We start from the raw sequence: 26,929 nt of genomic DNA, 5'->3' as shown, positions 1-26,929 counted from the left end.
AAGGAGGCTGCATGATCTGCTTCCTAGAGCAAGTAGGCACAGGCTGTTGAGGTTCCCAGCTGAGGTTGGCTTTGTGAGAATGGGGTATCTGGCATCCTAAGGGAACGCAACAGTAGTACCCCCACTCTAGGTCAGGACTTACAGATCTTGAGACTTGCCTGAAAGAGGTAGGAAGCCAGTAAAGGGAGACAAGGAAAGGAGACCTGGGGCTTCCCTGAGTTTGCTCCACAATAATAGGTCTCTGAAGGGTGAAGCTGAGCCATAGGACATGAAGCCAGAGTTTCCCAGAGCAGCCTTATCTCTGCCATGTGCTGGCCTGATGATCATGGACAGCATCTCCTTTTGTTGCCTTTCTGGGCCTCAGTTTTCCCATCTGACCATTGGGGACTGTAGCAATACCCACCACACAGACTAGTACACCTAACACATGACAGCAGTCAGTGTAGGGAAGCTTTCCAAGGCCTCTGCTGTGCAGGCCATAGCAAGGTCCTGTCTAGGAAATTCTCTAGACAGTATGTCTCCATCTGGGTCCTTCTAGGCCTTGAGCCCCAGAGGTAGTGAATTATTCATGCTCTGGCCACTGCCAGCAGAGAAGGCTCAGGAGGCCTCCAAAAGACCAGAGTTTTGGTGACAGCAATCCTCTTGGAGGACAGCTAGACCATTCCAGAGGAACACCAGGAAATAGCCTGTCTCAAGGGTGCCACCCTCCTGCACCCACTGTCCGCATCTCTGATCACTGAAGTCTCATTCTCCAGACTGCAGCGTCTTGGGTGAGTGCCTTCAGAGAAAGAGCGCCTCAGGTCAGCATAGGTGAGGCACCAGGATCAGACCCTGGGGTGGGTATGGCAGGTCCTGGACCAGTTTGGGGGGCTTGAGAATCAACACTAATCACTTGGACCAGTCACTCCTGGGGAAGGAACCTCCTATCTCCTAGGCTCTCAGGGCAGGGGTATTGCAAGGGTTATCTCAGAGGGCCTGATGCTGGCTGTGATACCCACTTCCTTTCCCCCCTCAGATACCCATGCTTCAGCTCAGGTGGCAAAGTCTGTGAGGAAGGGCAGCGTACCAACCATGCCTTTGATCAGCTGAGCCGAGTGCTCAGCACAGCAGTGATTGAAGCCTGAGTATAGGAGCTTCCTGGATGTGCCTGCCCTGGAGGGTGCAGCACTGAGAACAAGTGGGTCAGGTGGCTGGCATCTCTTGCTGAGAAGAAACAGAATCTCAGGCTGTCTACTCATGCAAGCCTTCTGCCCAGCACCCTCACCTCAGAACACACACATGTCTCCGGTCTGGGGCCCAGTCTTTTGAGCTAGGTTACTGAGCTGGGACATTGAAGACTGGGGTAAGGAACAGTGCGCCGAGAGGATAAAGGATCCTGGTGCTTCACACTAGACGTAGACAGCTGGGGGCCTAAGGCACAGAGCACCAGAGCATGCTCCTCGGGTGAGCACCTAGAGCCTTGCTGGGACCTCCTGACTCCGCCCCCGGAGCGGCGGGTTATTTGCATGGCTCCGCCTCAGAGCTGCCATTGGCTGCGGCGGCGGGAGGCCGGGCCTGAGTGGCTGCGCCGCCGGGGAGGCGGGGGCGGGGCAGGCGCCGAGTGTTGGAGATGCTGCCACTGCTGCTGCTTCTGCTGCTGCGGGACGGGTTCGGGTCCGAGTCTGGCTTGGCGGGCACGGGGCGCGGGACGGCCCAGGGCGCGGCGGCAGCAGCAGGAGCGCACTGAGAACCATGTCCAGGAAGAAGACCCCAAAGAGCAAGGCGGGGAGTGTGCCTGCTGCCTCGACGCTGCCCACCGCCGCCAATCGGCCCCGTCTGGCAGGTCCCAGGACTGCGCGTCCTGGCCCGGAGGCGCTACCCAACGGGCCCCCACAGTCCGGCCGGCCCTCACTTGGTGGCACTGGAGACTTCTACGACGTTGCTTTCAAGGTGAGCTAGGCACCTCCCCGCCATGGGAGTGCAGCAGGTGTCGTTGGATACTAGACTACCGGGAGGGCCTCGGGGAAGAGTGCAGGGCCGTGCGGCCCATTGCTGCTGAAATGGCCAGAGCTAGCCAGGCAGCACCTTAGATTGTTGCGCGCGCGTGCACGCCGGCGTGTACACACACACACACACACACACACACACACACACACACACACACACACACACACATACAACTCTTAGGCTCGGGTCTGGGGTATTCAACAGCTGGCAGGGCCTGCCCCCACTCCACCTACTGTAAGACCAAGCAAGGGGTTCTGAAAGATGAAGTCCTGAAGCTGTGTCTCCCCGACCCTTGGGCCCTACCGGTACTCCACTCATCAATTCCCATCCATATGCTGCCTTCCCTCGCCTCCAGGAGCTGTAAGTCTCCTTTTTCTGGGAGGGAGGAGGAAAGAGGCCACCCCCAGACCAAAACTGAAGCTTGTGTAAATCTGACCTCTGATGTCAGGGCCATCGTTGGGTTTTGGAGCTTTTGGCAGCAGGTCTGGTGGGGGGAGGGAGAGACTTCGCCAGTCTGCCTCTCTCAGGCCCACAGATTGTCCCTAGCTAGCCCCTCTTCACTTCAAAAGCAGCCTGTCGGGCACACCTTTACTGAGCCTTGCTGCTGAGATCTGTGTCTTGGCTGGAACTGAAGAAGCCCCTGGCACTGAGTCCCCACAAGTCTCTTTAGGGGGTTCCATGCACTCCCATGCTCTGCTCCCCATAGGCCCCAAATGCTGCCCCCCAAGATTAAGCATGATGTCTGTGGAGGACGGGTAGGTAAGATCTTTTTTTTTTTTTTTTTTTTTTGGTTTTTCGAGACAGGGTTTCTCTGTGTAGCTTTGCGCCTTTCCTGGAGCTCACTTGGTAGTCCAGGCTGGCCTCGAACTCACAGAGATCCGCCTGGCTCTGCCTCCCGAGTGCTGGGATTAAAGGCGTGCGCCACCAACGCCCGGCTAAGGGTAGGTAAGATCTTGATTGAGGTGGCATTGTTGGAGGGAGAGGTGACATGGGACAACCAGGGGCCGAAAAGCTGAGCACCTACACTATTGGGGACCATGGCTTTTGTGTTTCCCCAAGCTATGCTGAACCTACAGGCCTGGAACACTCACCCCTCCCCCACGGCTCGAGGCAGACCACAAGCATCTTTAGGTGGGCAAGGCCCTCAGCTCCAAGCCTGACTCCTCTGACCCCTGTCTGCTCTAGGTCATGCTGGTGGGGGATTCCGGTGTGGGGAAGACCTGCCTGCTGGTGCGCTTCAAGGATGGAGCTTTCTTGGCTGGTACCTTCATCTCCACTGTGGGCATCGACTTCCGGGTGAGAATGGAGGCTGATATCCTGAGCTCCGACTGGGTCCAGCTGTACTATGGTTCTTATACATAGTCCTCCCAGTACCCTGGGCAGCTGATTCTCCATCTCCTGATGTGTCCATCGGCCCAGGAATGAGAGCTTAGTTACCAAACCAGCTGCCTCCCAACACCTGAGGGTCCTGGGGAAGCCTAATACCCAAGGGAGTAGCTGCATTCAGCTGCAGCAGAGAGTTCTGCACGGGCTGATGCTACACTGAGCTATCTATACCTGTGCCCTAGGCTAGTAACAATGAGGGGGGAACTCAAGGCCTGTTCACTCAGGAAGCCAATGTTGCTCTCCCCCAAAGAGGGCACCCAAGGCCATGGGAGGGACTGGGAACTCTCTAGTTCCTACAATGCAGTGTCGCTTGGGAGAGACCTCCTTAGGATCCCAGGCAGGGTCCTGAGAGCTCCAGCATCAAAGCCTTCCCAACCCCCCTGCCCAGTCTGAATCTCATGTGCTGAGGTGCTGGGGTGTTCTTGGCAAATCCTGAATTTGCATTTTTCTCACCCTTTAATTAGACCCAGTTAGCAGGAGGTTGGAAGGAAGGCCCATTCTGGGGACAGGAAAGGGGGGTCCTCCTAGTGGGAACTGTTCTTTATTGAGGATCGCAGGTCTCCTCAAGCCCTCCAGGTCCTGGAGTCCAGGATGATGTAAAGGTTGAAGTGCCAGAGAGAGCAGGACAAGCTTGAGCAGCTGTTTCTTGCCTATCCTGGTCTCCCCCCACCCTCATTGTCTTGACTCCTGGGTGGAAGGTGAGGGAGGCAGAGCTGTGTGGTTTGCACCCCTGTTCAGGGTGCAGGAAAGGCAAAGTATCCTCCCTTGCCAGGCAGATGGCTGGGCCTGGTTCCCTGGAGACCTAGAAGCACTCTGAGCAGGAGCTCTGGAGAAAGGGGGAGCCAGGCCTAGCCCCCCATGGCCCCAGCCTGTAGTCAACCCTTCTCTGGGGTGACAGGTGGGTGGGCACTCCAGCCGGGGGTCTAATCTTGAAAAGGACCAGTCTAGACCTGCAGACAGCAGGTTTATGAATATTGCCTATGTACCAGCCATAGTTCTGTGATCTGTGGGCACAGTACCGAGTCAGGCAGGCTTAAGTCCAGCACCTTAGAAATAGGTATCCCAGTGGTTGAAGTGGGGGTTGGGGGGCAGTGAAATTAGCTTTCCTAGGCAGGATGTAGTTCTTAGTGTAGACAGTAGCTTATTAAGTTAAAGGTGCCCTATCTACATGTGGGGAAACTGAGGCACAGTGTACCATTTATACCATCACTGACTTAAGCCAGTTGAAGTCTTCAAGCAGGTACAGTGCACTAGTAATGCACTAACCAGTACACACTAGTAATGCATTAACCAGTACACTCTTGGCAAGTTGGAACCTGTGTGGAACCTGGTGCTTGGCAGTGGTGGTAAGCAAGGGCCCAAAGTGGGCATAGCTGGCCACGGTAACCTAATATCAGGGCAGCCACCTGAGGAAGGGCCCAGGCAGGGTCACCTGAGAGGATCCCCTCCTTGGGGGTTGATGCTGGAGGCAGTGGCGGGGAGTACCGGGCAGCTGCCAGGAGCATCTGATTTTAAGCACAAATGTGACCTGTAGTCTGGTCTAAGTCCTCAGAGCAGAAAGAGAACCAGGTGCCGTAGAAATGGGATAGGGGTCCCCCAACCTCCCCTCAGTGGGGGTTCAGTCATGGCTTGCATGACTCCCTCTCCTACTTCCACCTCAGGAGCCCCCAGGGCAGAGGTTAGCAGGCATCCTCACTGTTGCTGGCTCGTTCTGTTTCAGAACAAAGTCCTGGATGTGGATGGCATGAAGGTGAAGCTGCAGGTGAGGTTACAGGGACGCAGGTTTGGGGCTGGAGACACCGGGGGGACACCGGGCAGTGTGACCAGTGCCTGTTGCCACAGATCTGGGACACAGCTGGTCAGGAGCGGTTCCGAAGCGTCACCCATGCCTACTACCGCGACGCTCATGGTAAGCCGGCAGATATGGGGACCAGCTCTCCTCCACAGGGAGTCTGGGTGACCTGCTGCATGGGGCAGGGGCTAGGAGGTACTCGTGGGACAGCAGGAGAGGGTGATGTAACATCCTGTGACTTGGAATGTCTAAAAGTGGGTAAAGAAGGAGCCACTGGGCCCAGGGATGTCCTCATTACTCTCTGTATCCAGCCCTGTTGCTGCTCTATGACATCACCAACAGAGACTCCTTCGACAACATCCAGGTCAGTGGCCTTCCTGGCGAGGGAATGGGCCCAGGTTGTCTAGATGCCATCAAGGTCCCTACAGTTCTAAAAACCCCTGCTAATAGGAAGGATAGAAACTAAAGAACCCCTGTGAGCTCATGGTGGCCAGGTTGGTTAGTCACTAACCCAACAGGCCTGGGTGACACTTGGCTCCATTACCAGGGTTACCTGGATAAGGTACCAGTGAGGTAGGTGGGTACCTCTAGTCCACACATGGGAGGGCTTCTAGGAAAACGCACCCAAAAAGATGTGGCACAAGAGGGCAAAGACCAGCCTTGAGACTGGCCCCAGCTTTCCCCACACAGGCCTGGCTGACAGAGATCCAGGAATATGCCCAGCAGGACGTGGTGCTCATGCTGCTGGGAAACAAGGTGGGATTGTGAGCCTGTCCTCTCCAGCCTGGCCCAACAGGGCAAGCTGGGTAAGCATTAACAAAACTTCTGTGCCTGGGCCAGGTTGATTCTGCCCAAGAACGCGTGGTAAAGAGGGAAGATGGGGAGAAATTGGCCAAGGTGAGTCCAAACAGGGTGGGTGACGAGGGTGTCCCTAAGGCTGTCACTCTTGGGCTGCCCCCCCTCGGCCAGCACCTAGCTGGTAGCAGCTGTTTGCAGGAGTATGGGCTGCCTTTCATGGAAACCAGCGCCAAGACCGGCCTCAACGTCGACTTGGCTTTCACAGCCATAGCGAAGTAAGTCCTGGCAGCGAACAGAAACACCACCCTCATGTTCCAGGGCACAAGCCTGGAAGAGGCTGCACAGGCTGCATTGTGCTCTGTTGTCACCCCTGCTCTTCAGGGAGCTGAAACAGCGATCCACGCAGCCTCCCAGCGAGCCGCACTTCAGGCTGCATGACTACGTCAAGAGGGAGGGCCGAGGGGTCTCCTGCTGTCGACTCTGAACCTGGCTGAGGAAGCAACCCTGCCTTGTTAAGTTGTATGGAGTCTTGACCTGACCCAATGGATGCCCCTAGTGTACCCATTTTCAGGACTCTTGAGGCTGCTCACCCCCCTTTTGCCCCAGTGGCCATCACAGAAATGGTCTTTTAGCACACAAACCATGCCATGGCACTCTGTTGCCCTCTTCTGGGCATTTGTGGCGGAGAGGACAGCATCATGTATTGTGCTGAGCTTCTAAGAAAAGCCATGCTTACTGCATACTGTCCAGGCAGGCCGGCTCCACCCATCATTCTTTATGTTAGCCCCAAGGCTACAGCAGCCTGCTTTCTGCCCACTATGGAGCTCTGAGAGGAAACTAGCACGTAGGCAGGAAACCAAAGGGCACTAGAACCCAGTCACCGTTCAGCAGGCTGGCCCTTCCCACGTTGTGTCACCAAGCCACAAACTCGAGTGAAAACCCACCCCCAAAGTCTTTATTAATAAACATGTTTTCTGGAGTCTGTGTCATCTGTGGGTTATCACCGTCCAGGGCCAGCAGGATGGATTAGCGGGGATAGAAAGGCATTCACAAGAAAGTCTGACTCACTATGCCCAGAATTCACCGCGTGGAAGCACGGACTCCTGTGGGTTATTCTGACTTCCACATGTGCAAATGCCCTCACCAGAACAGTCCCCCACAACAGGCTAAACGCTCACCCTAGAGCAGAGCTCTAAACAGGCCTTACATTCATGACTTGGCCCTGTGCAGACCTGAGGACCAACTAGGCCTCGTGCAGTACATGAAATAACGACATTTGAAAACGAAGATTGCACTTCCGCTTTATTGCAAAGCAATTCAGATACACGGATGCCCAGCTTACCAGCAAACCCTCCTGCCCACTGTTGACTCTGGACGCAGCTGATTTACCGTCAAGGTCTGCCGCCGACTCACCATGCTCTCTGAAAGTCAAACAACAGAAGTCTTTACTTTTGGTAACTTTTCATTCCCAGCCCTTCCGCTTAAAGGCAGAGCCCCCAAGCCTCAGTCTTGCAATGTAATCAGACTGCACATGCAGTTTTCATACGAGGTGTCAGAAATTAAAGCAATTCATCACAGGCTTGGTGCTGCAAAGGAAAGCCAGGCCCGACTCGGTCTTACCTGCAAAAAGGGAGAAGATTGAGGGGGGAAAAGGGACTAAAACAGAGCCCAGACCACCGCAGCACTCGAGGAAGGCTGGCCTGCAGTTAAGCGGCCCTTCAAGTTCCACTTCGCGACTACTAACGGCAAAACGTGCTCCACAAATCCCGACCAAAAGACACCCTAGAGTTTTCACTCCCAAAAGAACGCCCGCCGCCGACGCGCAAGCGTTTATAGAACTGCTCCTTATGTGATTGGGCAGTCTGTGAGGAAGTGCCCACCTTCCTTCGCTGTGATATGCTCCTCCAGCTATCATGCAGTTTCCACCAATCATACCGTAGACTTTCTTTTGGAGGCGGTATCTTGGGTCGCTCGAAGATCCTCCCCTTTGTAGAGTCATTGAGAACATGAGCGGCAAGTGCATTTAGCCAATCAAATTCCGATCTGCAACATAGAGTGATTCTGAAGCCACCAATCCGGTCCTGCAGTGCCGAGGTCGCCGGAAGTCGTAGTTTAGGAAACTCCAAGTGTGAAGCAGCCCCCGGAGTTCCAGGAGTCCGTGGACTACAAATTCCGACGTGCACAGCGCACCGGCCCTTCCGGCTCCTGTATCCCGTACCTTTCCGGGCCGCGGGCCGAGGGGGCAAGATGATGCCGGAGGGTGTAGCCGCTGCTCCCAGGCAGCCGCGGGCGGGTGAGTGTGCGCGCGGCGCACTGGACCTGGGGCTCGTTCTCCCCTTCAGTGTGGCAGGGCGCGGGCTGGCATGGGAGCGTCACGAGCGGTCGTGGGCCTAGCCTGGGGGGCGGGACTGAAACTGCTGGGGTCTCAGCGTCCGTAAGTCTGCTTGACTCTCCGTAGACTCGTCTGTCAGTCCTTTTCTTCACTCTCTCTCTCTAGTTCCTTTTGCTCTCCTACATTTGTAGAGCGCTGCCTGTGTGCCAGAAAGTATCCTAGGCTCTGGAGAGTCGTCAGGGAACAGGATTCCAAACTGATAAGCTCATCTGGTACTCGGTTTCGAGACAGACCATTCTGCCTCTAGGAATCCTGTGCATTGTAGCAGCATTTCTGGATTTGTTCCCTGGACGGTAGTAATACCCCACAGCCCTTTGGGACAACAAAAATGTCCCAAGACTTTGATAAATGTCTCCTGTGGCGACTCACCTTCCACAACTGTTATTCTAAAAGGAGCGAGTGACTGACAGAAGAGTTAAAAATCATGAGGAACTGTGGTAAATATTACCGGGGGGGGGGGGGAACCAACAACAAAACTGAACACAGTTAAAGTGAGTGTTGAGCGCTAGAGTTAGCCAAAGACCTAATGGAGAAACAGTCAGTCCTGAGACATTCCCGAAAGTGCCTTACAGGCAGAGGGAGCCAGAGGGTTAAAGGCCCTATGAGAAAGGGCTTGGAGCAAGCTAGCAAACACTAGGAAGGGATAGGTGAGGTAGGAGACAGACGCGGGCAAAGTCTGAGAGCCTTCTGGTATGCGTAATGATGAACTTTATGATTCAGGTGAGATGCAGGAAAAGGTGAGGAGGCTTGAATCATTGCCTTCTAACCTTCACCTGGCCAGTTGGCCCAGCCTACATTTTTTTGAGGCAGGCCAAGATGATCAGATGAGGCTGAAGTCTAGAGATATCTGCACTTCAATCTCATCTCCCCTGAAGTTCCTCCCCGTGTACACACGGGTTCATTCCTTCATCCACTGCTGGCCTTGATTCAGTAACCATTCAGCCTTGTTCTTCAGTCTTCTTTGGGCTTCTCTATGCCCAAGATACCTTTCTTGGACGTCGATGTGGCCCGCAGTGCCTCAGTCATAAAGACACTCTAGAAGACGCTCCATGTTCATGATTCTCTGTGGAAACTCCAATCTCTGTACCCTGAGGTTCCTGCATTTATTTACCGCTGTTGCTTCAGGAAGTGAGAACCTGTATATGCAGCCTGACTAAGGTGACCACAGACCAGGAAGGAGTGGCCAAGAGAGATGTCCAAATCGGAGAAGTTCTTTCCTGTAACTTCTTGTAGCGGTTGTATCAGAGTCTTGCTGGGAATGAATCACAAATCTGAGTCTTTAGTTCTGATCAGTGGCTGACGGACTAGAAATAAAGGGAGCTCTCTACCCTTGCCCCCCAGCTTCTGGCTCCTCAGGGGTCAGACTAAACAGTTCTCTAGCACCCAGTGGGTATGAGGCTTGGATGAAGCAATGCCTGGTGTGGGAAACAGGAAGAAGCTACAGCTGATGGAGGACCTGAGATGGCCAGAGGGTATAGGCAGCTCAGTCTCTGATGGCCGCTTGGCTCAGCTCAGCAAGGGACTAGCCGAGGCTGCCCTGGGCGCCTGGTTAGTAATGGTGGGAGCAGAAGGGACAAAGCTTGGGTCAGCCTTTTTGTGTCCCCACCCTGGCTTGTCTGTGGGCCGGCCTTTTGACCTTTCTCAGCCTCCACTCCAGTCTCTCAGAGCTGCTGCCGTTGGTGTATCTGTAGCTTTTAGTTATGTTACCCCTGACAGCTCCTTTCAGACTTGGATCCGTTACAGTGTGTTAGAGTGACAAATCCAGTCTCCATCCAAGTCAAGCAACTTACCCAGTCACTCCCCTCTTGAATGGTAAAGTAGAATTTGAACCCAGGTCTGCCTGAGTCTGGGGCCCATGGTCAGAATCACTCTGTCACAGGTACTGTGTGTGTATAGTGCCAGCCTGTGCCCACCTTTAAAACTTACCAGCTGGTTGTATCTTACTGTGGACCAGGGTTCCTGTAGGTCTGGTCTTACCAGCATGTGGGCACCTAGCACTTTATTAGCTCTCTGATTGGCTTGTTCTTGAGAAACCCTTGGAGAGGAACCTGCCAACCCCCCCATCCTTCAATAGATAGCCCCAGTGACCCCAGAACACTAGTCCTAGGGAAGAGTCATATGGCTGAAGGGAAGCAGACCACTAGGAATGAGCTGATAATGTAGGACTTGATGCTTGAAAGTCCCAGGTAGAAGAAGGTCACAGGGTAGAAACAAAGAAATAGGGCCGTACAAGAGATCCACAGGGGACATCCATCGTATGGTGGGAGGGTACAGGGGAGCAACCTTGAAACCCAGGATTGAGGGGTGGAGCTGCTGTGAGTGCCAGAAGCGGGTATAGAGTGGGGGGCAGGGCTGGGCAGGTCTCTGCGCTCTACGTTCTTACTGGCCTAGGACTTTAGTGACTGGACCCCGGCGTCTGTGGGTGGGAAGAATACACCAGGGAATCAAAGCCACGTGGAGAAGCAGATACCTGGACCTGTTACCACAAGTTTGCCACCAGTTGGATTGTTTGTGATAGCGGGGCACTCAGATGGGATGCAACACACCTCAGGAGCTATGTCTGCTCTGGATCTGACTAGTCTCCTCCTCTGGGAAGCCCCTGCCTGTCTAGACAGATCCTGAGTCCTATACCATGGAGTTGGGAAGGGAGGACAGTGAGGTCAGGCGAGTGCCACTGGCAGGACAGGTGTTGACGTTCACTCCCTGAGCTCTGAAGAGGTTCAGTCCGGGCAGGGAAGATGTGGAGGCTGGATACAGGGTGTAAGAAAGAGGCAGAATTCTGGGAAGGAGAAGCCAGCTAAGGGACCCAGGCAGAGTTGGAGCTGTGGGTGTAGACAGCAGGAAAACTGGAGGTAGAAGTCAGGCTGGGTGCTGGGAGGGAAGGAGTCAGAACAGGCTTCTGCCCAGGGGTTTAGAGATTCTGTGAGATCTTCAAATCTGAGGCAAGCAAAGACACTCTGGGGGCCCTGGCTGTCCGACCCTGCCTATTTGGGATGGAAAAGATGTGTTAAGGGGACGTCAAGGGAAAAGCCAGGGAAAGTGTCTGCAGCTTTGCTATGGCAACCAAGTCTGTTTCTATAGGATTTGGCAGCTAGATCTGGTTTTGAGCCGAGGGAGCTGAATGAGGGGCTGGACATTCTTCGGGTCCCCGCACCGGCTTCCTTGTGCCGGGAGATATGCTCGGAACTCCGGCAAGTATAAGCAGAGGGTGCTCTGGCTGAGGTGCAGCCTGTTGGCTACCCACAGCTCAGACAAGCCTTGAGCTACTTTTCGACTGATGACAGCAAAAATAGATAGTGCCCTCCCCCATGGTGTGTGTATGTGTGTCTGTGTCTGCCTGTCTGTCTGCAAGACACAGATTTTCACTGTGTATTCAAGCTGGCCTTAGCCCAAAAGCGATCCTCCTGCCTCAGGCTTTCAAACTTTTTGTCTTTAAAAAGACCAAATCGGGGCTGGAAAGATGGCTCAGTGGTTAAGAGCACTTGCTCTTCCAGAGGACCCAGGTTCAGTTCTCGGCACGTGGCAGGTCACAACTGTCTGTAACTCCAGTTCTAGGGGATCTGATGCTCTCTTTTGGCCTTTGTGAGCACTCTGTTTATGGTGCACAGACATACATGTAGGCAAAACATTCACACATAAAATTAAAAAAATTAAAAAGGAATGAATCTTGGGGGTTTGGTAAGAGCACTTTCTGCTCTGGCAGTAGTCTGGAGCCAGGTCCTTGTGTTTACAGTGGGTGGTTCACAAGCACCTAAAACTCCAACTCTGGGGATCCACCACTCTCCTTTTTGGTTTCTGTAGGTACCAGTACACATGCACGCTTAAACACTCACACTCTCTGTCTCACACACTTTCACACACACACACACACACACACACACACACACACACACACAATTTTTTTCTTCTTTTTAACATAAATCTTTGGGGGGCTGGAGAGTTGCTCAGTGATTAAGAGCACATGTTTTTGTTGCAAAGAACTGGGTTGGGTTCCCAGCACCCCCAGGGAGGCTCAGCACCTCCTCGAGCACCAGCGTGAGTGTAGCGCACAAACACACACACAGTATGGTAAAACACTCATACACATACATGTAAAAAAAATAAAATTAAATCTAAACAATTTTTTTTTTTAAAGATAAATCTTTGGCTGGTGAGATCGCTCAGCAGATATGGAAACTTACCACCAAAGATGACCTGAGGTCGATTCCTGGGACCCACATAATGGAAGGAAGAGAACCAACCCCCCCCCAGTTGTCTTCTGACTTCCACATGTGTGCCATAGCACATGAGCTCCTGCTCACACACAATAAATAAATTAAAATAAGTAAATAAATAAATAAATGCCGTCTTGCGGAGTAGATGGAGGCCTGGGTGGAAGGAGAGAACCTACTTCCTCAGTTGTTTTCTGACCTCTCTACACTCATGGTAGGGACTGAGGCACACACATGTACAGATGCACACGTACAGAAAAATAAGTGGGAGGGAAATAATGTGAAAAGGGAAAACAGCAAAATAAAAAAGTAAGATTCTGTCTCTTCGGCCCTCATGTCCTGGGCTCCACCAACAGGGAAGTGGTCTTCTTGGACTTGGAAAGCGGCAAGGGAGCTTAGGTGACAAGATCTGACTTAACCCACTGCCCGTAGCTTTTCCTAGCTTGAGGACAGGCTGCCAACCTTGTGGAAATCTGTCCTTCCGACCCTGGGAATTAGAGGACAGGCGAGATCAGGCTTCTAGGACACATAACCCCTGAGGAGTTCCTACTCGAGTTGACAGCTTTCTTCCAGAGTGTCGGCAGAGTGTAGGCTCCAGCTTCCGGTGTGTTTGGCCTGCGTGACGCTTTCTCTGCTGCCTCAGCCTGCCTCCACCAGCTGGGGAATCCTGTTATTGCAAAGCTCAGGCCCTGGGGAACTGACCCAGAGAGCGCCTTCAGTGTGTTGCTCAATCCTGTGCTAGTGGTGGTGGCTGCCTTGTGGGTGGCGCACAGATGGGGATTCTGGACGCTAGCCTGAGGCTAGCCTACCCTCCGGTCCCTGAAGGAGGCTGAAACCACGTGAACTGGGAAGCTGCTTTCCGAGCCCAGAGCAATCTGCCTCCCTCCTTTCCAGCTCAGCTTGGCTCTCTACTTCCTTTCAGGCTAGTTCTGTTGCCCTGTACTGGCTCTATGGCCTGGCCACTGATTTGCATGTTTCAAGTGTACTTTTTCTTTTTTAACCTTACAATAGAGCCCGAGAGAAGCCAGGCACTGTGGTCCTGGGCTCCCAGCCCAAAGCAACAGGTGCTAGGAAACGGCTCTGTGGAATGTAGGTCTATCTCTTAATACCCTGTGAGCCCACCTCCTGGGGTTTCTCCAAAGGGTTAAATCTTTCACACTGATGGAGCAAGCCTGAAGCCCCCAGCTCTAGGCTGGTTGGAAGTCCCTGTGGCAAAGGTGTTTTCATCTAAGTCAACAGGGCAGCTCTCGAGGACCTTCCTGCTCAGGGAGGAGACTGCTGGGGAAAGAGGCAGAAGAGGGCAGGGTTACCTGCGGACCTTATTCACATCCCTGCCCCAGGCCTACCTCCTCTGAGCTTGCCAGACCCTAGAACCACAGATGGGCCTGGGGGTACCTGGGGATATTGAGATGGGTGCAATGGGAGGGAGGAAGTGATTACCATAGAGCCTCGGGTTTGCATTGGCAACTGTCATGGCAGCTGTGTGGCCTGCCTTTTCGAGAATTCCACTTACCTGCATTTGAGGGTGTCTAGAGTGACAGATGGCAAGGGCCTGACTGCCAATTACAGGGGCCAGAAGCTCCCCTGATCTGTGAGAGGGAGGGTTGAGGCCTGAGGCCCAAAGTGGGTCCATGGCAGGTAGATGGAACTGCAGGTGGCGGCTGAAGAAGTGGATGAGGCCTGGGCAGTACAAGGAAAGGACTAGAAATCAGCAGGGGTTGCAGACAGGTTGGGAGCCAGTCCTTCCTCAGAGCCCTCTGGGTGGGGCTGAACAACTCTGAGTAAAGCAGGACAGACTTTGTGGCCTTCCTGAAGAGACAGTGTCAGGAGACGTGAGGGAGAAAGTGGAGCAGCTGCCCATGTGCAGTATCCCCAGGGAGCTGGGGTAGAGACCGTCTGTCTCGCCTTGATCTAGGGCCCAGGTTTAGTGCATGGTTCACTAGACCCCTCCGCGCGCCCTCTCTTCCTGTCCCTTCTCTGCCCTCGACGGCCTTGGCACAGCCAAGCCACCCGTGATGGGCTGTGGGATGGATGCTCCACTGCCACGTCTCCCCAAAAGGTGGCTTCAGAGGCTCCACTTGGGCAGTGAGCCCGTGGTACGAATCCCTAGGTGGCCTGTGAGAGGGAGAGTGCACAGTTGATTGTGGCACCCTGGAGGCTTTCTTGGAGCGCCAGCCCCCAAATCATGACATGGAGACTTAGTTGTGAAGGCTCGGCCTTGGCTTGTTTCTGGCTTGCTTTTTAATGAACCCATTTCTATTCATCTGTGTGCTGCCCCAAGGCTCGTTTACCCCATCTGTGTACTGTCCATCCTGCTTTCCTGCTTTCTCCGTGTCTGGCTGGCCCCCCGCTGGCTGGCTCCCCTTTTCTCTCGGCCCACCAACCCCGCCTGTCCCTCCACTACCTAGCTATTGGCCAGTCAGCTTCTTATTAGACCAATCAGGTCCCTTAGGCAGGCAAGGTGAAACAGCAACACATCTTTACATAGTTAAATAAATATTCTATTCCACAACAACCCTGCTCCTTACAGGGCGCCCTCTGGGGCGTAAATAAGGCTGCTGCTGTTTGTTGAGTAGTCATGCTTGCAGGGTCCTGAGGGGGGACCCTTAGGGGATGTCTTCTGACAGTGCTGTGTCCCTGCAGTGTCTACAGCTGCAGTGTCACAGGGTGGGTGTTGTCCTGGGCCTGTCCTGAGGATGACATGCTGCCTGGGTCTCTTTCTAATCTTCCCTTCCCTATAGAGGCCACATGTCTACCCTTTCTCCTGCCCCTCTCTTCTGCGCAGAGCAGGGACACTGGTCCTTGTATGCTTCCCTTGTGCCTTCTGCTACCCTAATCCTTGAATGGCACAGCTGGTGTGGGTGACTGCCATTGGTTAAGATCTAGGGTTCATCTTTTTCCTGTGTGACCACAGTTGGGAGACAGGCTCAAGTGACTTTGCCCATGGGTCTCGGTGGTCCCGGCTGGATAGTGATAGCATCTGCTATGGCAGAGAACACATTCGCGTTGCTCTGGTGGGGCCCCATGCAACTAAGTCCTGGTATGTGTGTGCCACGCCTTAGGTCCAGGTTAATGGATGGGTAGAAATCAAGACCCAGCCTTGGCCTGCAGAGTGGCAGCTCTCAAAGTGATGAGCTGTGGTCAGGACCAGAGGACCGACCAACACAGATGGGGTTTTTCACTTCAGGGATGGAGCTGGGTGGTTTCCTCAAAAGGTCCAGGCCTGAATGGATGGTACCACTAAATGTCACCTGTCCTCAGGAGCCTGCTTTCCTATAGCTAGGGCCTTTGCAGCTTTGAAGGAAGGGCAGTCAGGCCCTTGCCCACTGTGGTACTGCCAGCAAGGCATCAGAGGTAGGAAGAAGTTAAGACCTGCCCTGGGATGGACTGGCCAGAGGTCTACCAGGTGGGGAAACTTTGACTTCTAAGTACCCAGGATGCCACCTTTGAAGCCCCTCATTTGTGTTCTACCCATAGGGGACACTGCCCGAGGAACCTGGATGCCTCTCTAGAGCATGAGCTCAGCCAAGAGTGCCCGCTACAACCGCTTCTCTGGGGGGCCCGCCAACCTTCCCTCCCCAGACAGCAGTGGGGTAAGAGAGGCACCTGAGGGTGAGGGTCCGCCCTCTGCATACCACACCCCAGAGCCCAGCATGCTATACATAACCTGGCACTGAGGGCGGAGCTGCTGGTAGTGCTCTCCCTCCTCGGAGGGTCCCTCAGGACAGCCTGTGCCTGTTGATGGTGTGTCCCTGTATATGCATGCAGGTGAGCCTCTGGCAGGTAAGCATGGCAGTATGTGTGACCCTGTTCGTACTGCATTAAGTCTTTTCCATTATCTATTAGACCAGAATGGAAACGACCTTTGGGCCTACCTTCTCGACCGTCACCACCATCACCAAAGGTGAGCCTGTCATCAGGAAGAATCTGTACTCTACTGGGATCTAGGGGCATGTCCTGGTGGATGGGCAGTGGGTAATTGTGTTGGTGAAGGAGCGTTGTTGGTCTCCTGGCCTGTTTCTTGCCATGTCTCAACTGCCAGCTGGGCAGAGTCAGGCAGTCCTGTTCCTGGGCCTCGCCTTTGTTATTAGTTGCCTCCTACCTCCTTCTTCCCCAAAACTTGTCCATCCCCTCCGGGGAACAGAGTACCACCAGTTATACCTATATCTGGTCACAGTGACTCATGCCTCATCCCAGCCACGGGCTCCTAGCATCCAAGAGGGTGTGACTGGCACAGCATCTTTTCTAGCGTGGTCTGGTGCTATCAGACAAGGTACTCCAAGAGATCCTAGCACAGGTTGGTGCAGTGGGCAGCATCCCTGCTGAAGGCTGGGGAGGGCCAGGGTTCTGGGGCACTGTGTTCTGCTTTTCTAGTGCTCCACTGCAGGAGTGCACCAGCTACTAATTGGTTTTTTAATTGCCTTCCCGTGGCTGAAGGCACAGGGTCACCGGGTGCACACCGGTGTCTTTTAATCCTGGACAGCCTCAGGGCACTGAAGGGGCCTCTTCTCCCACACCCACTCCCCAGGAGGCTGTTGCTTAACGTCTTATCTATCTCTGTCACTACTGTTGAGGGTTCCAGAGCCAAAATGGCATGTGGTCTGCTGTACCCTGGTTTCTGGGTGGCTAGGGGTGATCAGCTAGGCAGTGAGGTACCAGTACATGCCTCATCTGGCCCCTCTCATTACAGATGGAGAAACTGAGGCCCGATCACAGTGTAGACAGTCATATTCCCGATCTTGAATGGAGGTGTTTAGGATTCTGGTTGCTATGACATCTGGATCTGTTTGAACCTGGGCTGGTTGTAGCCTGTCTCCAGTGCTGCAGCCTGTAGATCTGTGAGGTGGTTCTCTGGTTCCCATGCAGACCCTTGATACTTCATTCTCCAGGAGCCCCTCCCTGCCTTCTGACGCAGGCTGGACAGGATATTCTGTGGGCAAGAGGAGGGAGGTCAACAAGGCTAGCTAGTCCTAGTTCCTGAATCTGCTTGTGCCAGGCAGGAGGCAGGAGGACCTAGGCTACCAGAATGTCATATTAACCTGGCCCTATATTAGCTGAGGTCCTTCAGTCTCTCTGTGCCTCAGTTTCCTCTTCTGAACTAAAGCTGTCAGAGAACTCAGCCTGGTAGAACTACCTTGAAGGTCAAACAGATGTCCCCAAGTGATGTACCCTAGAAAAGATGTCATGTCACTCACGCACAAATGGGGTTGATTGTGCACCCAACTAGGCATGGACGGCCCCTTGTCAGGCTGAAGCATAGAACCTTGTAGGCTGTGAAAGAAGGGTGTTAGCTGGGCATGGTGGCGCTCGCCTGTCATCCTAGCGCTCCTGAGATGGAGGCAGGAAAGTAATGCATTTGAAGTACCCCTGAGCTACATAGAGAGATCCTATCTTAAAACAGGGGCTGAACCAGGCATGGTGGTGCACACCACTAATCTCAGCCCTTTGAGAGATAGAGACAGATTTCCTAGGAGTTCCAGGCCAGCCTGGTCTACATAATAAATCCAAGCCAGTTAAGGCTACATAGTGAGATTCTGTCTCAAAAAGCCCAACTCAAGCAAGAGCTGGATCTAGAGAGATGTCTTAGTGGTTCTTCTAGAGGACCCAGGTTCCATTCTTAGCATACATCAACCTGTAACTCCAATTCTAGGAGATTGAGGCCATCTTCTGGCCTCCATGGGTACCAGACACATGTGTGGTGTACAGACGTACATGTAGGCAAAACACTCACACACATAAAATTAGAAAAAGAAAAACAAGGGCTGGGGATGCAGTACTCTTGATTAGCATGAGCTCGGTCCTGGTTCTCCTGCCAGAAGAGGGAGATAAATAATTTGAAAGTCTCCAGTTGGTAAGTGGGGTGGGGCAGCTAGCAGTACCCATCCTCAGTTATCTGCAGGGCCGGACTGATGAGCCAGGGTCACACTGCCAGGACTGGTCTTACCTTGGAAGACAATCCCAGATACCCGTGTCCCATTCCAGGAGCCTCCGGCTGCTAGGGAAGCAGAAACCTAGAGACAATCTGAGGGGTCCCATAGACATAGGCTCTGCCGAAGACTGCTGTCCCCACTGACTCAGTCCCTCCCTCCACCACAGTCATGTCACTCCGCCCTTCCCCTCTTTTTAGCAGCTGATGGGACCAGCACATACAAACAGCATCGCAGGACGCCTTCCTCCTCTAGCACCCTTGCCTATTCGCCACGGGATGAAGAGGACAGCATGGTAGGTCCCCACGATGCAGGAGCCTCCTATGACTCCTGAGTCCCCTACCAGGTCCTGCACTCTGCAGACCAGGTCTCGGGAAGAGCTGAGAGCAGAGAGGGAACAGTGAAACCTCCTGAGGTGTGAGCACTTGTCACATTCCTGAAACTAAGAGGAAGCTCCTGTAGCTGGATGGAGGCAGGGGGCAGCCAGTTTGTGGGACTGGGCTTCAGGGATGGCCCCTGGAGGCCAAGGTCAGGCAGTTTTGCTTCCATCTTAAGTGAGGTGGGAGCCATAAAAGGTCCACTCCGGTGAGTCTGCCAGGGGGACAGAGCTGGCAGAATGGCAGTCTGCTTGGAGGCCAGGCCGGGCAGAAGGCAGAGGCAGCAGGCTTTTTTTTCCATTTTGCTTTTATTTTTTTATTTTTGGTAGTGTTCTTTTTTTGTTTGTTTTCATTTTTTGAGACAGGGTCTCTCTACATCACCCTTGCCATCCTAGAACTCACTATGTAGACCAGGATGTCCTTGAACTTAGAGCTCTGCCTGTCTGTCTCCTGAGTGCTGAGGTTAAAGACGTGTGCCACTGTGCCCAGCCCTTTCCCCTTTTCAGTAGGAAGATGAACTCTGAATAGGCATAGTGTGGGCCTGGCACCGCACTGAGCCCAGGGTGAGTCACACGCGTCCTGCTCCCACGGTTGGACCTGTCTCAGCCACCACTCCACTCCAACTGCAGCCCGGGCCTCGGAAGTACATTCATTCTGCCTCTGGCTTTGGATACCCGGGGCAGCTGAGAGGTTACAGTAACTTTAAAGATGTACTGGAACCTGCCGTTTGCTGTGGGACGATGGGCAGCCATGCCCACCCCATCCCACTGGCCTGACCTCTCGGTTCCTGTGCTCAGGGTGGCAGCCTAAGAGCTGCCCTGGCCAGTCGGCAGAGGAGAGGGTGCAGCTCTGTACCAGCTCCTGCCATGTGCTCCCTGCTCCTCTGCCTGCCACTGCTGCCTCTGGGGGTGCTTGACTCCCTTCCTTCAGCTTTGTCCTCTGGACCCCACATGGCATTCCCACGCAGGGTGTCACTTGGGACACCCTAGTTAAAGGAGGTGGGCACTGCCCTGGTGAATGAAGTACGTGTCAGCCTCTGCCCCCTGTTCTGGACCCAGGCTCAAAGGTGGCAGGCGGGCCCAGGACATTGGGCCCAACACAGGTTCTTGCTCACAAATGGGGCTGCGGGTGTCTTGTCAGCCTGAAGGGAAGAGCTGTAGCAGCAGTGGCTCTTGGAAACTGTGCCTCTCCTCCCCAGGACCTCACAAAGGTTTGCTTCCCTCAGGTCTCAGGAGTCTAGGTCAGCCTCTGGTGGGACATTCCTGTCGTTACAATGAACCTCCTTAGCCGGGTCTAGTGTCTTCCTGGCCAAAAAGGCAGCTCAGTTCATGGCCACCTCTCCTCGGCCAGGCTTCTACTCTTTTCTGTTCAGTAATCTGTGGTCTTAACTGCCCCAGGATTGGCTGGTGGATGCAGCCTCTCTGCAGCCCACATTCCCTCACGGGAAGCAGGAAGAAGCCCGAGCATGTCCTGTAGAATTGAATAGCAGGAAATCTCTCCATTTACACAAAGAAAATTGGCAGGCGAGAGCAGGCAGCCCAGCACCAAAGGCCAGGGCCGGCCACCACAGGCAGCAGGGACCGAGGCCACACCAGCCTCCCACACAGTCCGCAGGCTGGTGGGCTTGCTGGAAGTGGGGTGGCTTAGGGGCACCCCTGCCTCCACAGGGCTCCCCCCCCTGATGGGCCGCCTCCATCTCTGCAGCCCCCTATCAACACTCCGCGCCGCTCTGACTCAGCCATCTCTGTCCGCTCCCTACACTCCGAGTCCAGCATGTCCCTGCGCTCCACGTTCTCGCTGCCTGAGGAGGAGGAGGAGCCGGTAGGTGTGGTGGGCTTGACGGGAACCATCTTCCAGGATAGTCACCGCTGCCGTGGCACAGGCCCTTTCCCCTCAGGCCCTCCACCGTAGCCCACGGTGAGGGTAGGTCAGACCTGGTTAGGGCTTCTGGTCCACGTTGAGACTCTGGGGATGAGTGTGGGAAGGTGAGGCTGGGGCACTTTTCTAGCCCGTATGCCCGGAAGGGGCCAGTACGGCTGGCTGAGACTGTGTGCAGACCTGTGGGGGGGGGCTGGTCCCTGCTTACGGCCGGCCTCTGAGCTACACCCCTTGCTTATTCTCCTTGGTCCTCTCATGGGTCTCCAGATTCAGCAGCACCTCCAGCAGGATAGGCCCAGCCCTGGAGAAGAGCCCCGGACAGGGTGGACATGCAGGTGGCCTGGGTAGTTAATGTTGCTGAGGGTCTGTTCCCGAAACCCCCGCCTCAGCGCTCCAGGCCCACCTCCTGATCATCTGGCTTTTGCTCTGCTCTGTCTAGGAACCATTGGTGTTTGCCGAGCAGCCCTCGGTAAAACTGTGCTGCCAGCTCTGCTGCAGTGTGTTCAAGGACCCTGTGATCACTACATGTGGGGTGAGGTCACAGACCCTCTTCCTCCACAACCCCAGGTGCTCCCTTTGATGCTCAGACCCGTGGGTTGCTGGCCTTGCTCATAGTCCTAAACTGGCTGACAGGCAGGTGCTCTTTGCCTGCCAGGGATGAGATGGGGTGAGCTTTGGGCTACCGCTGACCTAGACTTAGAGGGACGACAACCACAACTCTCCCTTAAGTCCACTTTTTGTCCCCACAGCACACATTCTGCAGACGATGCGCCTTGAAGTCAGGTAGGTCTGTGCCTCCCGTGTAGCCCCGGGGAGGGTGGTGGGTAGTGGGTGGTCTCCACCCTGCTATTTCCCGATCTGCCAGCAGAGGCCACTGCTTCCCCATCCAGGCATGTGTGGCCTCTCCTTGTTGGGCTGGAATAGTGTTGTGGCAAGGGCTCAAGCCTGGCAGGCGAAGGACCCCAAATTCCGGGTGTCTCCAGCCTTTGCCGTGGTGGACATGGGATGGGTCCCAGAGTGAGGACTGGGGCTCCAACAGATGCTCTTGTCCATGGCAGTCCCTGCTTGTGTCTCACACCAAGCTGATTGCCTTCTGTCCACTACCCCTCGCCCCTGCCCAAGACTGCTGGGCCAGCTAAGAGACCTCTGTCGCTACCTGCTCATCCTCTGGGAGGTCTGCTGTGCAGCTTTTCCTGCACAGGCACCTTGGGGCAGATGAGAGTGGACAAGGCACCCAGCGGGCTTCTGGTGACCTGTCCTGACATTGCACCCCCTTCTCCAAGACTTGGCTTCCCACTGGGCCAAGCTGCCAGGGGGAGAGGTGGCTGGGCAGGTGGTGGGCTCAGCATGTCCTCCTCTCCCAGAGAAGTGTCCTGTGGACAATGCCAAGCTGACGGTGGTGGTCAACAACATTGCGGTAGCTGAGCAGATTGGAGAGCTCTTCATACATTGCCGGCATGGCTGCCATGCAGCGGGCACTGGGAAGCCTGGCGTCTTTGAGGTAGACCCGAGGGGCTGCCCCTTCACCATCAAGCTTAGTGCCCGGAAGTGAGTACCTCCTGATCCTCCATCCCCCTGGGGTGGCTGAGCTCATTGACTTCTCTGGGGCTCCACTGTGGGGGTCTTGGCTCCGCCCCCACGTCCTGTGTATGCACAGGGACCACGAGAGTAGCTGTGACTACAGGCCTGTGCGCTGCCCCAATAACCCCAGCTGCCCTCCCCTTCTCAAGATGAACCTGGAGGCCCACCTGAAAGAATGCGAGCACATCAAGTGTCCCCACTCCAAGTACGGGTGAGTGGGCGGGGGCGGGGTGTGGGCTGGTGGGTTTGAGTTCGCAGCTGAGGGCTTCTGGGAGCTGGTGCCTGGGAGCTGGACCAGAGCTGGGAGCCACACCAATGACTGCCGTCACAGCCCATATCCAGGTGCCCAGGAGAACAGAGAGGACCGAACAGGTTGGAGGTGGGGTTATCAGGGAAGGTGGGTCAGGGGCATAGATTTGAACAAATGGCTGCAATGGGAGTGAAGGGGAAGCAGGAACAAGAGGTAAGGAGCATCCTGCCCCACTGTTGAGAGCGGGGAAGCTGTTGATGGGCAGAGGTTTTCCTCAGGGAGGGAAGGATTCTTGAGGCATTCTGAAAGTATGTGATAAGATTTCATTAGTGAACTGGATGGTGGTGTTGCATGCCTTTAATCCCAGCACTCAGGAGGCAAAGGCAGGTGGATCTCCATAAAGTGAGTTCCAGGACAGCCAGGGTGATTACACAGAGAAACTCTGTCTCAAAAAATAAACAAACAAAAAAGATTTCATTGGTGAAATGATCTAACTGCTGGGTGGTGGGGGGTGGGAAGGTAGCTGGATCTGGGGGGACATGGGCATAACCGTGATGACTTGAGGGATTTCGTGGGGTTAGGGAGGTTAAGGGTCAGTCTTGCCAGGCAGGTAGGTGGGCAGCCGTCCTGTTCCCCCAGGTGCACATTCATCGGGAATCAGGACACATATGAGACGCACCTGGAAACGTGCCGCTTTGAGGGCCTGAAGGAGTTCCTGCAGCAGACTGATGACCGCTTCCATGAGATGCATGTGGCGCTGGCCCAGAAGGACCAAGAGATTGCCTTCCTGCGCTCCATGCTGGGCAAGCTCTCAGAGAAGATTGACCAGCTGGAGAAGAGCCTTGAGCTCAAGTTTGGTAAGGTCTAATCCAGAGAACATGGGGTTCAGCACTGTTCTGGACCCCGGTGATACCTTTCTGTTCTTGTTCAGATGTCCTTGATGAGAACCAGAGCAAGCTCAGCGAGGACCTCATGGAGTTCCGGAGGGATGCATCCATGTTGAACGTGAGTGTGGGAGGGTTGCAGTGGTGAGTCACGGGAGGGAAGATGGGGTCCCGCCTCTGCCCTTGGCCCCTGGTGCTCAGGTTTAAGGGTCTGTGTTCCAGTAAGAACTGACCCTCGGCCTGGGGCTCCGTAGCTTCCCCAGAGCGCATGTCGGTCCCACCCACCCGTTCCCTGCTCTGCTCTTGCTCTTGCAGGACGAGCTCTCTCACATCAACGCACGCCTGAACATGGGCATCCTCGGATGTGAGTATAACCCACTGCTGCTAACACTGGCTCCAGAGCCCAACCAGCCCCTCACTAACTTCTCCCGTTTGTAGCCTATGACCCTCAGCAGATCTTCAAGTGCAAAGGGACCTTTGTGGGCCACCAGGGCCCGGTCTGGTGCCTCTGTGTCTATTCCATGGGTGACCTGCTCTTCAGTGGCTCTTCTGACAAGACGATCAAGGTGAGTGGGGTCCCGTTCCACAGGCTCCGCATCATGGCTGGGCTCAGGTGGGCATTGCATGCCAGCCTCTGCTACCTCCTGCCCATGGTTGGGTCTTCTCCCCTGATGGCTGCTGTCCTGTCCTTTTGGCACCGGACTGACCCTGCGGGGCCCTGGTCTGGCCTGATCTCTGCAGGTGTGGGACACGTGTACCACTTACAAGTGCCAAAAGACACTGGAGGGTCATGATGGTATTGTGCTGGCGCTCTGCATCCAGGGGTGAGTCTTGATATTGGACCTACTGACCACAGGGCCAGAAGGTGCTGTACTGATGCCCTGTGGACCCGGGCCTGTATCTGAGTCTGTGTAGCTTGTGTCCTGTCCACCTATGGACACTCACACCTGAGCAATACTGGGTTCCTAAGTGACAGTCTGTGAACTTACAGCAGAGCCTGGCCCTGCCTGAGCATGTCAGGTGGCTAGAAACCAGAGGTGGCACTCTTAGAGGGTAGGACAGCTCAACAGTCACCAGGATGACAAGTACCTTGGGCTTAACTCTGGTTTATAGTCCATGTGGCCGTTACCATGCTTAACTTCTCAGTAGGCTCTTCCCAAGCCTGGCCCTCCTTTCTCGCGTTGTGCTGGCCCGTGTGTGGTCGTACTAGGTATTGAGGGCAAGGGCCTGTCTCCCTTTAACTGGTAGCGGTGGCCTCCCTGGGACTCGGGACTCAGTATAGGTGACCTCGCCACCAGATCAGCTTAGCCATCAAATGTTTCCCAGGCTGGTTGTCCCTGGGACAAGCCACGTTCGTTCCTGGGGCTGAGCAGGGTACCATGACCCAGTGTGGTAGTCTCTCTCGCTTCCATGTGCCGACTTTGCTTCCCCAGGTGCAAGCTGTACAGTGGGTCTGCAGACTGCACCATCATTGTGAGTGAGCGCAGGAGGGGTGGGGGCAGAGACAGCCCAGTTCTTGCCTTCCTCGCTAACCTGGAGTCCTGAGGTTTACCGTCACTCCCTACAGGTGTGGGACATCCAGAACCTGCAGAAGGTAAACACCATCCGTGCCCACGACAACCCTGTGTGCACACTGGTGTCCTCCCATAACATGCTCTTCAGCGGCTCCCTGAAGGCCATCAAGGTATGGGCAAGGGGTGTGTGTGTGTATGGGGGGGGGTACTGGGGCAGGGGATGCCTTTCTAGCCCAGGCTCGTGTCCATCCCTACAGGTCTGGGACATCGTGGGCACTGAGCTAAAGTTGAAGAAGGAGCTCACAGGCCTCAACCACTGGGTGCGGGCCCTGGTGGCAGCACAGAGCTATCTGTACAGTGGCTCTTACCAGACAATCAAGGTGCGCCAGGCCACCCCTGGGGGCAGGGACTTGCCCTCTGCTGCACTTCTTAGGGTGTCCTAGAGCTCCTTCTGCCCTTCCCCTACTCTTGGACATGCTCTGAGGCTGCCTCCTCCTGAATCCCAGAGGCCCAAGGTAAGTGCCTGGCCTGAGAGTAAGTGACACACTTTTCCCTAGATCTGGGACATTCGGACCCTTGACTGCATCCATGTCCTGCAGACATCTGGTGGCAGTGTCTACTCCATTGCTGTGACAAATCACCACATTGTCTGTGGCACCTACGAGAACCTCATCCATGTAAGGGCTAGGCAACCCTGTAGCAGGCCTCCTTCTCTCCTGCTCTTGTTTTAGGTCCCTAGCTCTAACTCATTTGGGCCTTCCCCCTTTCAGGTATGGGACATTGAGTCCAAAGAGCAGGTGCGGACCCTAACGGGCCATGTGGGCACAGTATATGCCCTGGCAGTCATTTCAACACCAGACCAGACCAAAGTCTTCAGTGCATCCTATGACCGGTCCCTCAGGGTATGTGCTGCCCAGGAGCAGGAGGAGGCGGTCCAGAAGTGGCTGGGCCAGGGTAGGCCCTCATAGCCCCTGTTCCCCCCGTCCCCAGGTCTGGAGTATGGACAACATGATCTGCACACAGACATTGCTGCGCCATCAGGGCAGTGTCACTGCCCTGGCTGTTTCCCGGGGCCGGCTCTTCTCAGGGGCTGTGGATAGCACCGTCAAGGTCAGTGCTTTGTGGCTCAGCCTGTTGCCAGGGCTTGTATAGGATGGAGCTCTGAGAGCGGGTGATGGGCAAGTGGTCCAGGCAGGTAAAAGTGGAGGGCTGGGAGACTTAGACTGGCCAGAAGGGAATCCTTGTGCCACAGGGGATCTGAAACAGACCCTTTCTTTGCAGGTTTGGACATGCTAACAGAATCCAAGCCAAGCTTTGGCTCCCTTTGGGTCTGTCAGTCAGGCTGGTCCTACATGATGGCCTTGGAATTTCTGCCTGTCTTGTGGAGACAGGTAGACAGGCTCAAACAGCTAGGCAGTGTCATCTCTGCCCTGTGCTTGGAGAGGGATCTTCTTTAGGACCCACTCTTACTTCTACCAGAGAAATGCCCAGGCCACCTCTGGGCGCCAGGTACGATGCTTGCCCGGCCCACCATTCACCACTCCACAGATTTTTGTTTTGAGACAGGGTCTCAGTATGTAGCTCTGGCTTTCCTGGAACTCACTATGTCAGCCAGGCTGGCCTCCACCCCCCAGTGCGGGGATGAAAGGCTCGCAGCACCACTCCTGGCAGGACCCAGACGGACCGTGGGTCTTTTTATTCACCTTTTCTACCGGTTTTAGACTGTATATAGATTTTATTACTTCCCTGTTGAAATAAAAGTTGCACAGACTGTGGTTGTGAGTGGAGATAGCTTCTGGGACCATGATTCACAGGGCTGAAGCACCTGGGTGTGCCAGGCACGCGGTGGGCGGGAGGAGGGTTGGGCCGACTTCTCCTCCCTGCAGGAGGCAGCTGCCATCCCTGGCCCCGGCCTCCAGTCCCCGGCTTCGCCTTTCCCACCACACGGGCCCC

At 54.8% G+C, this 26,929-nt stretch overlaps 2 protein-coding genes, 1 long non-coding RNA gene and 1 other non-coding gene across 20 annotated transcripts; 2 read left to right on the top strand and 2 right to left on the bottom strand.

The window, feature by feature from the left end:
• The first annotated feature begins 1,588 nt into the window (after positions 1-1,588).
• Rab26 (RAB26, member RAS oncogene family) lies at positions 1,589-6,940 on the top strand. 5 transcript variants are annotated; one of them, XM_006978935.4, is made up of 9 exons: positions 1,593-1,929; positions 3,172-3,282; positions 5,093-5,134; positions 5,215-5,281; positions 5,476-5,528; positions 5,855-5,920; positions 6,005-6,061; positions 6,161-6,237; positions 6,344-6,940. In XM_006978935.4, the coding sequence occupies exons 1-9, from the start codon at positions 1,732-1,734 to the stop codon at positions 6,444-6,446; spliced, it is 774 nt and encodes a 257-aa protein (XP_006978997.1). In that variant the 5' UTR covers positions 1,593-1,731; the 3' UTR covers positions 6,447-6,940. The 5 variants fall into 5 exon arrangements, with proteins under 5 accessions (XP_076434134.1, XP_006978997.1, XP_076434135.1 ...); XM_076578020.1 differs by having other exon boundaries at positions 1,609-1,929; positions 6,005-6,028; positions 6,134-6,237; positions 6,344-6,586; XM_015997647.3 differs by having other exon boundaries at positions 1,609-1,929; positions 6,151-6,237; positions 6,344-6,529.
• Positions 6,941-7,237: 297 nt separating this feature from the next.
• LOC107401429 (uncharacterized) lies at positions 7,238-7,768 on the bottom strand. Its single transcript, XR_006075253.2, has 2 exons — positions 7,583-7,768; positions 7,238-7,383 (listed from the first exon to the last, which is right to left on the bottom strand). It is a non-coding gene; the product is annotated as an uncharacterized LOC107401429 (long non-coding RNA).
• LOC121831901 (small nucleolar RNA SNORD60) lies at positions 7,461-7,543 on the bottom strand. The gene has a single exon (XR_006075496.1). It is a non-coding gene; the product is annotated as a small nucleolar RNA SNORD60 (small nucleolar RNA).
• Positions 7,769-8,112: 344 nt separating the features above from the next.
• Traf7 (TNF receptor associated factor 7) lies at positions 8,113-26,751 on the top strand. 13 transcript variants are annotated; one of them, XM_076578016.1, is made up of 21 exons: positions 8,113-8,255; positions 16,043-16,158; positions 16,412-16,469; positions 18,693-18,787; positions 20,537-20,690; positions 21,187-21,279; positions 21,497-21,530; positions 22,112-22,295; positions 22,405-22,539; positions 23,218-23,435; positions 23,510-23,583; positions 23,778-23,826; positions 23,901-24,028; positions 24,204-24,286; positions 24,896-24,935; positions 25,030-25,146; positions 25,234-25,356; positions 25,534-25,653; positions 25,747-25,878; positions 25,967-26,086; positions 26,258-26,751. In XM_076578016.1, exons 4-21 carry the CDS (start codon positions 18,699-18,701, stop codon positions 26,270-26,272), a joined length of 1,908 nt encoding a protein of 635 aa, XP_076434131.1. In that variant the 5' UTR covers positions 8,113-8,255; positions 16,043-16,158; positions 16,412-16,469; positions 18,693-18,698; the 3' UTR covers positions 26,273-26,751. The 13 variants fall into 13 exon arrangements, with proteins under 13 accessions (XP_076434131.1, XP_076434129.1, XP_015853137.1 ...); XM_076578014.1 differs by having other exon boundaries at positions 8,121-8,255; positions 18,696-18,787; positions 20,574-20,690; positions 22,405-22,533; XM_015997651.3 differs by having other exon boundaries at positions 8,121-8,255; positions 18,696-18,787; positions 20,574-20,690.
• Positions 26,752-26,929: the final 178 nt, after the last annotated feature.

This window comes from Peromyscus maniculatus, chromosome 8 (assembly GCF_049852395.1).
Source record: "Peromyscus maniculatus bairdii isolate BWxNUB_F1_BW_parent chromosome 8, HU_Pman_BW_mat_3.1, whole genome shotgun sequence".
Classification (NCBI taxonomy): Eukaryota; Metazoa; Chordata; class Mammalia; order Rodentia; family Cricetidae; genus Peromyscus; species Peromyscus maniculatus.
Note: the sequence above shows the minus strand (reverse complement) of the source record. Positions and strands in the feature narration are given on the sequence as shown.

Bases quoted from the DNA above. Each gene is read 5' to 3' on its own strand.
- Traf7 (XM_006978933.4), top strand. From the start codon at position 16,081: ATGAGCTCAGCCAAGAGTGCCCGCTACAACCGCTTCTCTGGGGGGCCC. The intron at 16,159-16,411 runs GTAAGAGAGGCA...ATTATCTATTAG, and splicing joins CCTCCCCAGACAGCAGTGGG to ACCAGAATGGAAACGACCTT. The intron at 21,531-22,111 runs GTAGGTCTGTGC...CTCCTCTCCCAG, and splicing joins ACGATGCGCCTTGAAGTCAG to AGAAGTGTCCTGTGGACAAT.
- Rab26 (XM_076578019.1), top strand. From the start codon at position 1,732: ATGTCCAGGAAGAAGACCCCAAAGAGCAAGGCGGGGAGTGTGCCTGCT. The intron at 1,930-3,171 runs GTGAGCTAGGCA...TGTCTGCTCTAG, and splicing joins TCTACGACGTTGCTTTCAAG to GTCATGCTGGTGGGGGATTC. The intron at 5,282-5,475 runs GTAAGCCGGCAG...CTCTGTATCCAG, and splicing joins CTACTACCGCGACGCTCATG to CCCTGTTGCTGCTCTATGAC.